General features: G+C 33.5%; 1 protein-coding gene across 1 annotated transcript; it reads right to left on the bottom strand.

The window, feature by feature from the left end:
* Window positions 1-5,287: 5,287 nt before the first annotated feature.
* On the bottom strand, window positions 5,288-8,756 carry LOC127086660 (uncharacterized). The gene is made up of 3 exons (XM_051027454.1): window positions 8,424-8,756; window positions 8,118-8,300; window positions 5,288-5,651 (listed from the first exon to the last, which is right to left on the bottom strand). Exons 2-3 carry the CDS (start codon window positions 8,274-8,276, stop codon window positions 5,484-5,486), a joined length of 327 nt encoding a protein of 108 aa, XP_050883411.1. The 5' UTR covers window positions 8,277-8,300; window positions 8,424-8,756; the 3' UTR covers window positions 5,288-5,483.
* Window positions 8,757-15,973: the final 7,217 nt, after the last annotated feature.

The following is a 15,973-nucleotide window of genomic DNA, read 5'->3' as shown; positions in this document are numbered from 1 at the left end:
CCGGATGCTCGACCTTTGGAGACTTACTCGCCTGTAGTAGAAGGAGTTAACGTGTTGCTTTGGGTTTTAGGGTTTGGGATGCTCAAGGGCAAAAAGGCAGTCCTTGACGAAGGAACCGCGCTACCTGCAGGGATACGAACACATACAAAACAAACATGTATAAAGTAAATGTGCCAACAAGGGGCTCAGAAGTAAATAAACAAAAGAAAACAAATGCCTCCTATCGAGGTCTTCCAGCTAAGAAAGCGATAAAATGCGGAAAAGAGGTAAAAATACCACACGGATAAAGATCCGAAGTAACAGCAATTAAAGGAGTAAGAAACCCAGGGATCTCCCAAGCTGATGCCATCAAAGAAAGGTGAGTCAGTACAGGTAATCGGAATGAACCTCCAGGGGGTATCCCACAAATAAAGTGGGAAAACCACGCAAACCATCTCTACAAGAGTCTGTGAGCCCTCACAAAAACTCAACAAAAGGGTTAGTGAAACACGATAAGCATTTTTTTCATGGATAACAGTATGATTTCAGAAACCTCAAACCCTGTGGCATACATTTCAGAAATCATGTGATTAAACATTCAAGGCATAGGTTTCACCCATTCATGCATAATTAAACCCGTGGGCAAAAACATAATGAAATTCATCCATCATACCTCATACATTCAGATGATCCAAATTAAGAGCATAAAATCATGGGAATGAGGCAAACCTGATGGGAGAGACCGGTTGAAATCAAATGGCACGGCTGGGTTTGCAAGGCAATGTTAGGGTTTGCGTGAGATGAAAGTGTGTGAGTCAGATTGAATTTTTCAGAGCTGCCTGGGGGTTGCTCTGAGTTCTCTGTCAGGTTTCTCTCCAGGTTTTGTCAAGGGTTTTGTTTCAAGGAAACCTCAGAGTATTTTGCTTCTCTTCCTTTTTCTGTCTGATCTCCCTCTTTTATAACCTGATTTTCATGGCTTTGTGGGCTCAAATGAGAGAGGTCCAAGTCCAAGTTTTTCTATTATATTTTATTTATTATTTTTTTATTATTATTTTTATTTATTTATTTTTTTTGTAAATTTTTTTTTTTTTTAAAATAAAGTTTCTTGGATCTAGTTCTGATTGACATGATGAAATGCAATATGAAATGCTAAATGAATGCATGAATGAGGAGGGCAAATTTTGGGGTGTTACAACCCCATGTTCATACTGTGGGGATGGAGTAGAGGGTGATGCTAGCCCTAGCCCTAGCTCTTCGATTCCTGCTAATGTGGCGAAGGACTTTTTGGCTTCCGAGGCGGAGGACGACTCGGCTTCCTCTTTGAAAGGGGTGCATGATTGCTTGGCGGAGGACAATTTGGCTTCCTCTTTGGTGGATGATGTAGTCTCTCTCTGCTTGAATGATGCATATACTCATCCTTTTTCGCCGGTGAATGATGCATTTGCTGCTCAGCCTTCTTCAGCGCCTCCACCTCCTCCACCTGAGATAGGTCTAAGAAGGTCGTCAAGGGCACGGAAAGAAAATGTGAAGTATAGCCCAAGTTTCTCGAAAAACAAGAAAAAATGAAATTTTTTAGCACTCTTTGAACATATTTTAACTATGTTTAGTACAATTTTGTGTTGGGTTTTTTTCCCAGCACTAACTTACTGGTTTGCTGGAAGATGTGGAGTTTGTGTTGGGTAGTATTGGAGTTTGTGTTTTTATATCAGGATTCTTAAGAATCTCTATTTTATTTATGTGCAATCTTGGTTACTTTACTCTTATGCTCGAAACTGTTTTTGCTAACTCATGTTTCTTGTGAGATGTCTTCTTAATTACCGTAATTTGTTCATTGTGATTTCTTTGTGTTTACTTACAGTGATAATAGCAGAATATATTATCTCATTTCATATATTTTTAGTGTGCTTACTTAAAGACACCATTTTAACTTACACTAATGATAATATTCAAGGTTTAGGAATTTTTAAAAATCTCTGCTATTAATATATTTTGGAGAAATTTACAATAAAATATTTTTGATATTGAGATATTTGAAAAAATATATAATATAGCATATAATATCAGGTTTCTGTTATATTTTTTTAAAAAAATTTCAACAAAACATAGTATATTTTTGTATTTATTCAATCTCATTTTCTTTATTTTCTAAATTTTTGGAATCACATTCGACTGCGATAAATTTTGGTAATCATAATTTTCGTAATAACAGAAGTAAAATCGATATTTTAATCTAATTTGTTTTTGTTAGATTATAAATGGTAAAGAAACTCTAAAAATTTCACAAGAAATTCCAAAAGTGATGAATACAAATGAGTTATCCAATTCCCTCTTGTAACAAATTACTTGTGTGATTGATATTTTCCCAAAGTTTATTACATAAAACTTCAATATAAACAAATAGACACTCTAATAATAATTAAACTATTCGGACCAATGCTTTCATTCCCAATACCATGAGGATACATCATTAGAGAATAATAGTTATGTTTTACATAGGATTAACTAACATTCAAAAAAACAAAACAAAAAATGATGTTCAATTTGATGTCAAAGTTAGTCTAAACATCAAAATTGAACACCACCAAAATATTACACAAAACTAACTTCTAAAAGTCTAACAAAAATCTAACAAGTCGACCTTTTAAGATACATCATCTGCTTGCGGGTTAACCAAGGGATCGGAGGAACTCGTGGTGTCCATGGAGTTGGGTAGAGGGATGATGACAGCTTTGCCACCGAATCATAAACGGAGGACGGTGGCTCCGGTGAGGAAGAGACCTCCGACAGATGCGGCAACTCTGTTATCAGGTGATAAAGATAGCAATGGAGGCAATGAAAATATTGTGAATTGTTTTATAATACAAAACATACCAAAAAAAACAAAACATACCAAAAAAAACGATGTTCAATTTGATGCCAAAGTTTCAAGTCTATGCATCAAAATTGAACACCAACAAAGTATTAAACAAAAGCATATAAAAAAAGTCTTACGCATTGACGGCGGGTTAAGCGACTGACCACTGTTATATAAATAATTCATCCGACGGCGGTTTAAGCAACCAACAGGAGGTAGTTGACCACCAACACGAGGTAGTTGTGGGCGCCAAGGAGCCGACAAGGGTGGTGATGGCAGCTGCGGCAGCTCTTCCACTGAGTCGTTATCAGGTGATGAAATATATTCCAATGAAGACGACAATGGAGGTGGTGGAGGCGGCAGCATCTCAAATGACAGCTGAGGCGGCAGCTGTATCTCCATTGAGAGCGGAGGCTGCTGCTTGAATAATGCAGATAAAGTGTCTGGTGGAGGTGGAAGGATCTTCCTGCCATCTTTCCGCGTGAGGCGGGAAATTACAAATGCGCCTATGGCCATTCCGACAATAAATGACAGAAAGTGATGACAATAATTTTACGGTATCATAGACTCCAACTATGTGGTTCATCGGTGGAGCATAAATAGTGTATTATTTGGTAAAAACTGAGAACACTTCACATTTTCTCACACGATCCAACCCCACTGCTTTTACAGTTCTATATTCTCTTGAAAACAGACCAAAAATATACAGAAAGTGATGACAATAATTTTTGAAATTTAAAAAAAAGTGTGACAATAATTTTTCAAAATCAAATACACCCACTAAAGTTAATAGGAGGAAAAACATCAACCACAGATACATTGGGAAATTCAAAGTTGTAATATGAATGTTTTTTTTCCATGTTCTTGTTATTGTTTTCACAAAATTTGATGAAATTTATTGAGGGTTGTTGCATCTTGAAGAAAAACATTGGCAAATAGCAATGTAATTTTGAAGAAGATTTAAGCATAAATAAATACACAATATAGAGAGAGAAAAACTGAGTGTTACCTGCGGTGGAAGAGTGCTTTTCAGAGTTGATCAAATGCGAAAAATCGGAGAAGATTGAGCGAATGTGTGTGCAACGATGAATGAGGAAGAAAGTAGAAGAAGGAGAAGAAAGAAACCACACACAAAATAGTCTTTTATTATTTTTTATTATCTAGTAGTAGTAGTATGATTTGTATTTTATTTGACTGACGGGTAGGATTGATAGCAGAGGAGGTAGAGGAGAGGTTGTCAGACACACACAGAATAGTCTTTTATTATCTAGTAGTAGATTATGGTCTGTATTTTATTTGTCGGTCTTTTGATCTCGATTGCACAACAATTTTTATATTTATTGATATTTTATTTTTGTATGGCATTTTTATCCATCTGAAATTATGTACATCTATTTTTTTGTTTTCGATTGTACGGTATATTTTAAATATTCATCATAACACAGATAAACAACATATAACATAAAATACCTGTTCTAGGACGTATCAGACAGAGATGTATCTTCGGAATATTCACGAATATGCATCTCCGATACAATTCAAATGTAAAAGACTTCTGAGTGAGATGTATTGAATGTTTTAAATTATTACACAATGATTCTCCGAAATATTACAATGTTCATTTAAAATTTAGTACGTCTGAAAATGCATCTCCGAAAACTAAAGACATTTAAATAATTTCGCATGACGGCTAAAAAATCTTAAAATGCATTAAGAGATTCTCAATAATTTTTCAAATACATTTCTCAAAACTTAACTAAAATTATTAGTTATATTAATTAAAAATATTAAATATTAAATTATCCAAATCATGGTGTCATTAAAAATAAATTTTATATCCTAGTGAGGGATAAAAAGCTAGGTTTAAAAAGTTTAAAATCACATAAATAGAGAGAAAAAAAAAGTGCATTTAAGTCAAAATAATACTATCATCATCTCAAAATAAATATCACATTTTAAAAATTAATTTATCCCAAAATAAATATTTTATTTAATTTTAATACAACTTTAAATTTTATTTTTTAATTCTACACTCTAATTAATACTAAGAATTCATTATTTCTCTAACTGATAATAATTATAATACATCAATAAGGATAATTTGGTAAAATCATATATTCTCATTCATTTATTACAATCCAGATCCATGCCTGTTTTAGAAAATTAAGATTTTTTCTCAAAAAAAAACAAAAACACATGTGCCACATCTCTGAATCAAAACAAGTTAGCTTTTCAACTCAGACGATTTTACCAACCCTGCATACACCGATTATAAATCAAAATGGAAGCCAAGATTCGTGAAAAGTGCTGGGAACAACCTGCTAGTAAACATTGCAACATAACACTAGCATTGCTGCATTCCCTTTTCAACACATTTTCTTTCTGAAGTTTTCATGATATTGATATTAACACTAATCTGAACAAAATGGCCCAGCCTTAATTTGCTATTGGTGGTGAACAGAATATTTAAACACTACATTTTTCATTGAATGATGAGGGGCTCACAATGAGATAGAGCTCAGATTAGTAATTCATACATGTAGCAACTGTGTTACAAGTTACAACTTACAACTAATTCCTTTGGAAGGAATTAAGAAACAACTTTACAACTCGAGCATCGAGATTGGCTTCATTAACATGCTGCAAAGGCTTAATCCTCTAAAATTTGTTGTCGCTCAAGCTCAAGAATCCGCTCAGTTAGAGGGACTACAGTGCTATTTATAGTTCCATTGCTTCCTTTACACTGCTGCAGTTGTTCCTGAAGATGCCGCACAAGTTCATTAAGTCTTCGAATATTCTTCTCTTGCACTAAAATAATCTGCAGACAGCAACATCATTTAAAGAGAACTTCAGTAAAATCAAGTTTAAAAAAGCATGATCACAAGATGTTTCTGTCACAAAATTTTGAGTTACACAGCATACAAGTAAAAACATCCTTTGCTTATAAAAAGAAACACGTAAAAACATGTAGGAGTTATACAAATATATAGCACTACGTTTCATCCAAACAAAAATATATATAGCACTAAATTATATACAATGAAGATAAGCCATCATAAAATATGGCCCAATTTGGAATTAGATTTTAACATATAAGAGCTTTTCAGCAAGTACAAGTATTTGATTTCTAATTTAGGATAAAACCCTTTGAAGTGTTTACCTTATGGAGAATGTGTAGAACCTGTACTTAATTTAAGCAGAAAAGTATTGTTTAGTTAGAAAACTCAATAATCATTGTCACTATTTCAATGAGTATTTGAAGAAAATTTTATCCGATCTGACTCTAATCTCGTTTTTGGTGACACGGGTTGTCTTTAGCACTCATCAAATATAGTTTGTCGCTCAGGCTCCCAAATTTACAATAACACTTTCACATAATGATTGACCAACTTTGAAACATACAACAGATAGGTTGCAATTTTCCTAGGAGTGTGATGTTTGATTGACCATTATAGAGTTTTTAAACTGAGACGCTCAAATCTTACAGAATGGGACAAGGGGCGGAGAGTTGATGGGTTAGAAGAATTACTGGTATAAGATGAACAAAATGGCATGGCCAAAATTCACTCAAATTAAGTATTTTAACTAGAAAGCATTACTAGGATAGGATAAACAAAATAGCTACGGAGTATCCAATATGAGGATGATATAACAATGCTTAAAAAATATATAAGTTGATAGGAATCAAGCCAAATAGAATGGAGTATTGACTATAACTAGAGCTACCCTGGAAACAGAGTATGGAAAAATAGTATTAATACTGAGAATGGACAAGGATTGGAGTTATACTCCTTACTATTATTCGAAGGAAACTCACATTTGTTTTTTGTGAGATTTCATTGTTTGCACTATATGTGTGTTTCCTTGCACAAATCAGCAAGATTTATCAAACTAGTGAATCTTTGGAGGGGGAAATTGTCAGATCCTTGGTAGTTAGGATGATAGGAAATATTGAAAATGCCCAATAAAAATGGGCTGCAATTAACAGAATGGGACAAGGGGCAGAGAGCGGGTGGGTTAGAAGATTCTAAAATTAAGAAATGAGAGAGCGAAAGAAGAAAATAAGAGGGGCCAGGTAAAGAGAACATTTTAAATTCCGCCGACATGTGAAGGAAACACGCATATTTGGGATTTATTATTGAACAGAACTTGAGCATTGCAGATGAGTTTTAAAAACATGTATATGCACACAATTGACAATTCCTCAACAATATGCAACTGGATAACAAAAAGGCTTAAGGCAACTTCCCAAGCAAAAGCTAAAGGTTACCATATAAAGCAATTTCCCAGATCTAAATGGCTAAGAATTGGAAAGATGTGCAATCGGAAATTCATAACAAATTGCCACGACGTTGTCATTGTAAATTATTATTTTTTAAGGTGAACACTTCGAGTTTTGGTCCACCAATAGTTTATTTAAACTATCATACAATACATATTTAGAAAGGATTAGCTTTAAACTTTACACTCAGAGCCTTGAAAGTTTTAGTACTCCAGTTGAAATCTAGGACACTCCCTTAGTGGGATAAGGCTTGGTTGTTGTAGTTGAAATCTAGGATACTCTGATCATTGAATCCGTTAATACAAAATATAATTATGAAGATGGGACTGCAAAAGAACATTATCCTTCGGGGTTCTGTCATTTCTAAGCTATCCTAAGGTTCCTAGTGAAATATAGGTGCCTTTTGAAATCAAAGACATTCTTGTTAGTGGGAATTATACTTGTCCTTTTGCTGGTAAAGGCCAGTAAAAAATTCAGAGGGATATGGTTGCAAGTGAATTATTTATTTACTTGTGATGGTGTTTTTGTCGGTGTTCGATGTAAATAATTTTGTCAAGCAACTGTTTTCAGGAAACAATATTCAAGGAAATGGCATGGTAGAAATTATGCTTGAATAGATTCTTGAAAGCGGCTCTCCACTCTGAGGTATAACCCAACTACAAGATGAGATTGATGCTATTATCGAAAACTTTAGGGTTTGTTTTGGATGTTGATGTTCTCAACCTGTCATATGAAGTGTATTGTAAATGAGGCCCTACATCTCAACCACTGCTACCACGGGCTCGCTTAGTCATACAATACATAATCTTTAACAATGAACAATAAGCAAAAGGCAATCTTAGATTAGGGTTGCAGTTTCAAAGCCAAAATTTCTAATAAAAAAAAACATGAGATACTACACCACCATATAACTAAAGCTACGAGTTATATCATCTCAACAGAGAAACTGATCATTAATGCATAAACCAAAAACAAGTAAAAGGGTGAGAAAAACTTCAAAACCTTCTCCTTAACGGTTTCTTGAGCATTAGAAACATGATGCTGCTTTTGAGATACACTGGGATTTAACTCAACATCAGCCACAAGCGGTTGCTTCCACTCGAACTGCGCCGTGATTATAAGTATAATAATCAAGAAAACAAGCAACATCGGCCTCGACATGACTCCTAATTACAGTATCTACACCTGCATAACATTCAAAATCAATTAACCATGAAATTAGGGTTATATAATTGAAGATACGAGAAATCCAAGGAATCGAAGCACCGTGTAAAGAATTTAGAGTGAAATTGGAAAGAGAATACTTACAGACGGGTGTGAGCGAGAAAGCCCTAAGTTCATTATCGATCTGTGACGAGTTTGAGTTCCCCCTCTTTCCTCTGAGTAAGAGGTTAGGGGGAAATGAGAAAGTGTTTGGGAGCTCAGATACGGGTACGGTGAGAGTGACGCGCCACCGACGCTCGCGGAGGTTTCTGAAGGGAGGTGAACCGACGGCGATGAGTGTAATCCAAATTTGCAATGTAACACAGTGTTTCACTTTTTCGCAACTTGGTGGAAGATGAAGCTGTGATACATTACAGTTGGGAACAGCACATGAGTTTTTTATTATTGTTATTTTTTAGAAGTCAAAATAATTATACTAAGTTTGTTTCTATAAGATAATTTTGATAAGTTATAGAAATAAATTTTAAAATAGTTTATATATTACTTTTATAATTTTTTTCAAATAATTTATAAAATTTATGTTTTATAATAAGATCTATTAAGTAAATTCAAACATGCTTTCAGCGACTATATCAATAAAAATATGTAGCTTTCTAATATGGTAGCATAACAAATTGTTATTGGATGATGACGTAGAAATTTCACTTTAAATAAACTCTTTTTTTTTGAGAAAAAATAAAATCATAATATATGTTAAAAATATATTTATTTAACCTCTGCAGTAGATTAATGAATTTATGCACGGACTTCCATTCATTAATGAAAGTTGATTTGAAAAAAAAAATAATTGAAATATATTCATAGTACAAAAGGATTTTAAATCGTTAGTTAATCCTAAACGTTGGATATTGAAATAAATTTGATTTTTATTTAAAAAACCTATAAAATAATGCAAACGGGTGATGGTGATGAATCGACGGTATAAATCTTTTTACACTGACAGTGTATAGTAATTAATCCTAAAAAAAATTATATTTTTAATTTATTTAAAAGTTAATCTTAATATTAAAATTAAAATATATTTGAAAGAAAAAATATTTTAATATATTTTAGAATTGTGATTACAAATTAATTTATTTAAATAGAGATAAATTTAAACTTAATGATTTTACTTAATGGTACTTATGCTTAAAGGTGGTAAAATGGATCTGATTTGCGGATCATCTGCATGGCATTTCTGTTTTTTTGTATTTTTTTATAGGTTCGACTAATTTCATGATTACTTACTAACCCCACATATCAATACGAGTCTTTTCTACATATTTTATTTTCACTTAAAAGATCATCGAAACATAATACTTACCCATACATAATAATCATTAAAAAAATTGATAGATAAAATAGGATAGGGTTACTGTAAAAAAAAATAATACTTGATTCTAATAATTTAAACTAATGGTTGGAATCTTATTGATAAGTTGATTTTGGTTTCACTGTGTTATGATAAAACACATTTAAGATGAAAGAAAAAATTGATAAAAAAAATCACGGTAGGAAAGAAATTAAAAAATAAAGATGTAGTAAAAAGGATAAATAAAAAAATATATACATATTTTTTTAATTTAAAAAAAAAGACTATTTTTTCTGATGGAGATGATATGGATTTGAGGGGTTTGTGGCGAAATCTGAGTAGGTGGGATCTGAGGGTTAGGGATGAGGATTAGGGTTCTAAGTTTGTGGGTAGAGTTAGGGTTAGGGTTTGAAGGATGAAGAAATGAAAGGATTTGGATCTGGATAAATTTGTGAATGAGAAATTGATCTAGATAGGTTTGATTTGAATTTTTTTATGAATGTTTAAGATAAGATTCATGAGGATATGGAGTTCTGACTTTGATTTTCTGGATTTGTTGGTTGTTTATTGAAGGAAGTTGTTAAGAAGGATGAATGGGTTCGATATTTTGGTTGAAGACCTTGAATGTCTTGGGTTTGGGGGTGAAGGTTCCGAAAGATGTCCTTGAACGTATGAATTTCTAGGTTTGTTTTGTGGTTAAGAAATTGTTAGTGATTTTGATGATTTTGGATGGAGGTTGAGGATGACATTATTGAAGAGGTGGAGTTTTGGGTTTGATTTCTGAATTTATTGGTTGTGTGTTGAAGGAATGTGTTAATAAGGATGAATGTGTTGAAAATTTTGGTTGAAGCTCTTAATTTATCTGAATTTGTTGATGAAGATTCAGGAATAGGAGTTTGAAGATATGAGTGTTTGGGTTTGTTTGATTGGATTTTTTGGGCTGTTGTTCAATTTTGGTTGTTATTCTTGAGGTTTCTGGGAAATAGAATGAATATGGATGAACTTAGGGGATTCGATGAGTGTGAGGTGAAAGGATTTTAGTGTAGATATAGTAAAGAAGGGAAGAGACAGAAAGGAAATGTGAAAGAATGGGATAAGGATAGGAAATAAGAGTGAAATCTTGGAAGACCAATGAGGACGTGACACGAGATTTGTTGATGATGGTGTTGATGGATGCAGAGATATTGTTGGAAATCTTGGAAGGATGAAAACTTAGGGTGGGAATTGGAATGAATTATGGACTTCAAATGGACAATAAATGAGCACAAGTAAGAATTAATATGGAAGTGAATTTGAAATTATTCATTTTAATCTCGCATAGAAGGGAACACAAATATTAGTAGTGCATATATATTTCAACTTGGCCAAATGGGTTGGGCCCTAAGGGGTACTCAGTTTTGTAAAGGAGTGAGGACACACCACTGAGATATCTAGACACACACGCGTGTGTCGCCACCGCCGTTCGTCCGTCTGAACGGCTTAGCTTGGCTCGGTTTGGTCCGGTCTAGAAGAATTAATATTTTAGAACTCGAATTGGTGGAATTTAATCAATTACAAATTAATTAATTTTATTAGTGGAAATTAATTATTTATTAATTGATTTAGTGGAAATTAATTAATATTAATTAATAAACATTTATGACGTGTAACTCGTCAAAACCTAGTTTTAACCTAGTTTTGACTGAGTTTGGCTTGCCCTCCAAGAATGAGTTAAAGTCTGACTTGCTAACCAAGCAAAAATGGCCAGTAATGGGCCTGGAATTTTCAACTCCCTCCCACGATTTTCGCTCCACTCAATTGAATCTCTTACCTATAAATAGACTTCCTCAATTCATTTACAAATTACTCCGGATTTCTGAACCTTTCGGAATCTCTCTTCTCCCTCTCATTCTCTTCATCTCAAATTATTTTTTTGTTCTAGTTTTCAAGTGGCTTATCGCGCCATCAATGACTGGATTATTTCCAGATACTACGAGTGGTTAAACACCATCTGAAGGTGTATCTCTTTGAACGATTCATTACAGTGCAAGTTATAATCTCAATTTTGAACGGGTTGTTTTATCCTGGAGATGTCATTGAAACTCGACTGCATTGCATAATTTTTGGTAGTATGGAGAGACTCTTAAAGAAAGCAACCTAGTACGCGACTCGTACCAATAATTCCCTTTGTGGAAAATTTTTCAAAATCGAAAACAACAATTTTAAGATGTTGATTTAACTTCCATGGATAATGAGGAAATTATTGGTACTACTGCGGCCACTACTGTCTCTGACAAACCATTTAAGTCTAAGGGTTCTCACTTCAAGCGTTGGCAAGCTAAGATGAAACTTTTCTTAACTTTAAAGAAGGTTGTCCATGTTTTGACTGAGGATATCCTTGTTGCTCCTTCTGGATCAACTGAACTAACTAATGGTAAGACAAATGTGGATTCATACGGGACTCTCAACTCGTATGAATTAGACTCTTCTGCTAAGGGTAAGGCTGGTGATTTACAACTCAGGAAAGAGATTTCCATCTGGAAATATAATGATTATATTTTCAAAAATCACATTTTGAATAGCCTTCCTGATGATCTATATGATTACTACAGTAATTGCAAGATTGCTAAACAGGTATGGGAAGCTCTGCAGAAGAAATATGATACTAAGGAAGCAGGTGCAAAGAAATATGTTGCCAACTGCTACTTGAACTATAAGATGGTGGATGAAAGGTCTGTGGAAGCTCAAAGCCACAAAATTCAGAAAATTTCTCTTGAAATCATAACTGAAGGTATGCCCCTTGATGAACAATTTTAGATTGTTGTTATAATTGACAAACTGCCCCAGTTGGGAAGACTTTAAAATATTTCTTCGACATAAAACTAAATATTTCAATCAAGAGTTTGATTACTCGCCTCCGAAATAAAGAGGAATCTTGGAGACAAGATTTGAAATATGAAGTCTTAGTTGTTTGAAACAACAAAAATAAATTCGGTGCGATTCTGAAGAATATCGGCAGACCATTAAAGAATCAGAACCGCAATGCAGTGAACCAAATTAAGAATGGGAATCCCTTTAGGGTCTCATCTTCTTTGATTGCTAGGTAGCAACCACCACCTCAAATAAATGACGCTTCGACATTCTTCTCTTTTAATTGTGGAAAGTCGGGTCATATGGCTAAGAGATGCAAGAGCAGGCCTAAACCTGTTGTTGGCTCAAATGCTTAGGTTAACCTAACTGATGGGCAGTTCATTGTTATGATCACTGAAATCAACATGGTTGATGAATCTGATGGTTGGTGGATAGAAATTGGCGCCTCTCGTCATGTCTGTTATGATCGTGTTATGTTCAAAACATACGTGAATGTTGAAGATAAGAAAGTATTATTGGGAGATGCTCATACCACTAATGTTGCTGGAATTGGAGACGTGGAGCTGAAATTTACCTCCAAAAATATTTTGATCCTGAAGGACGTCATGCAAGTTCCTGAAATTAGGAAGAATATTGTTTTTTGTTTTCTTTTAAATAAGGCAGGGTTTAGTTAAACTATAGGGGAAATTTTGTACATCATCACTAAGAATGGTATTTTTGTTGGGAAAGGGTACGCCAATGATGGCATGTTTAAGTTGAATGTTGATTTGAATAAAATTTCTCCTTCTATTTACTCTTTGTGGGATTTTCATATTTGACATGCTAGACTTTGTCACGTTAATAAGCGATTTATTTCTAATGCAAGCAACTTAGGCCTAATCACTAAATTATATGTCAATGATTCAAATGAATTTGAATGTTGTAGTCAAGCTAAAATAACTAAGACTTCGCATAAATTAATTATTAAAGAATCTGATCCCTAGATCTTATACACTCTGATATATGTGAATTAGATGGAACTTTAACTAGAAATAGTAAATGTTATTCTATCACTTTTATTGACGAATATTCTGATTATACTTATGTATACTTAATGAAGAATAAAAGTGAAGCACTTGACATGTTTAAGATGTATGTAACTGAAATTGAGAATCAACTTAGTAAGAAGATTAAGAGACTTCGTAGTGAAAAGGGAACTTAATACGACTATGGGTTATTTAATGATTTTTATAAAAAAAACATGGAATTGTACATGAAACGACTACTCCATATTCTTCTTAAATGAATGGTAAAGCAGGTAAAAAGAATAGAACTATTAATGAACTTGTTGTTGCAATTATGTGAATTTTGGTGCTGCACCTCACTCGTGGGGGGAAATTTTATTGATTATTTTCTATGTCTTGAATAGAGTATCCAAGTCAAAAAGTAAGATCTATCCTTATGAGATATTAAAGAAAAGACAACCAAACTTGTATTATTTGAGAACTTGGGGTTGTCTGGCTTATGTCAGAAATTCGGATCTGAAACAAGTTAAAATCGCTAGTAGAGCATATGAATGTGTATTCATTAGGTATGCAGCAAACTATAAGGTGTATATATTTTATGACCTAAATGCAAAAGTGATCATAGAATAAAATGATGTTGAATTATATGAAGACAAATTTCCTTTCAAATCGAGAAATAGTAGGGGCACTCAATCGAGTCACATTCATGTGATAAGAAGCACAAAAAGCAATGATAATGTAGAATTAGAACTTCAACGAATTAAAAGAGTAAGAGTTAATAAAGACTATGTGCCCGATTATGTGGCTTATAATGTAGAAGAAGATCCAATAAATCTTCAAGAATCATTGTCATCGTTGGATGCAGATTTATAGCAAGAAGCTATTAATGATTAGATAAAATCTCTAGAATCTAAAAAAATATGGCACCTAATAAACTTGCCTCCTGGTTGCAAATCAATCGCTTGTAAATGTGTTTTGAAAAATAAACTAAAACCTGATGGAACTATTGATAAATACAAGGATCACCTTGTAGCCAAAGGTTTTAGACAAAGAGAAAATATAGATTTCTTCGACACCTTTTCTCCAATCACTATAATTACATCCATTAGGAGTACTTGTTTCAATGGATGTTATTTATAACTTAATAGTACACCAAATGGATATTAAAACAACTTTTTTAAATGGTGACTTAGAATAAGAAATCTATATGGAACAACCGAAAGGGTTTGTGATCCATGGACAAGAAAACAAGGTATGTAAGTTAGACAAGTCTTTGTATGGACTAAAATAAACTTCTAAGAAATGGCATGAAAAGTTTGATAACTTAATGATATTGAATGGGTACAAAATGAATGAAGTGACAAATGCGTTTATTACATATCCGAGAATCGCATATACACTATCATATGTCTCTATGTAGATAATGTACTCATATTTGGGTCAAACATTCAGACCATTAATGATGTGAAATCATTGTTATGCAACAATTTTGATATGAAATACCTCAGAGAATCAAGTGTGATCCTTGGTATCAATATCAAGAGATCAGAACAAGGAATTTCTTTGGATCAATCACATTATATGGAGAAGATTTTAAAGAAATATAAATCCTTTGATTGTAAAATTGCGTGCACACCATATGATCCAAGTGTGAAACTATTTAAGAACACGAGTGAAAGTGTCAGACAAACAGAATAAGCGAGCATCATTGGCAGTCTTAGGTATGCCACTAATTGTACTAGACCCGCCATTGTATATTTCGTGGGATTGTTGTGCAAGTTTACAAGTAGACCGAGTAATGAGCAGTGACAAGCAAATGAGTGAGTCATGAGGTGCCTTAAAAGGACCATAGATCTCAACCTACATTATCAGAAATTTCCTGTTATACTAGAAGCTACAATGATGCGGATTGGAACACCTTATCCGATGATTCCAAAGCTACTAGTGGCTATATATTTAGTATAGTTGGAGGAGCTATATCTTGGAAATCAAAGAAACAGACTATCATGGCTCAGTCCACAATGAAGTATGAGATGTGTAGCGGTAAATTCATGACCATCAAGCTATGGATAAACTTGACATCAATAAAAATAGAGTCGCCATCGCACTTTTATTGTTTCCAAAGGAAAAGGTCAAAAGTACGAACAAAACCCAAAATGTTAGCACCTAAAGTGTCCTAGGTACTCCTAGAAACCCTTTTTTGTGTGCAAGTGTTTTGGTCAAAATGATGTTTGATAAAATATAGAGTGAGGGGACGAGGAAAGAATTTATTAATTATATTTTTGTGTTTGACAATACCTTTGGTCTTATGCCTACATACCAACATAAAAATGAGGGATCAAAACCCCATAGTTTGTGGTAAAAATTTCAAAGAAGTTGGTGAATTGATTTTAACAAAAGTTTAAAATAAAAGGCACAAAAGGCCAAAGACTTGAATGAGGTTGTTAGTTATTTTTGTACTTTTGAAATTAAAGTCAATATGGTTAAGT

The sequence above is a fragment of the Lathyrus oleraceus genome, chromosome 5 (genome assembly GCF_024323335.1).
Source record: "Lathyrus oleraceus cultivar Zhongwan6 chromosome 5, CAAS_Psat_ZW6_1.0, whole genome shotgun sequence".
Taxonomy (NCBI): Eukaryota; Viridiplantae; Streptophyta; class Magnoliopsida; order Fabales; family Fabaceae; genus Lathyrus; species Lathyrus oleraceus.
This window is presented reverse-complemented; position numbering and strand designations above follow the sequence as displayed.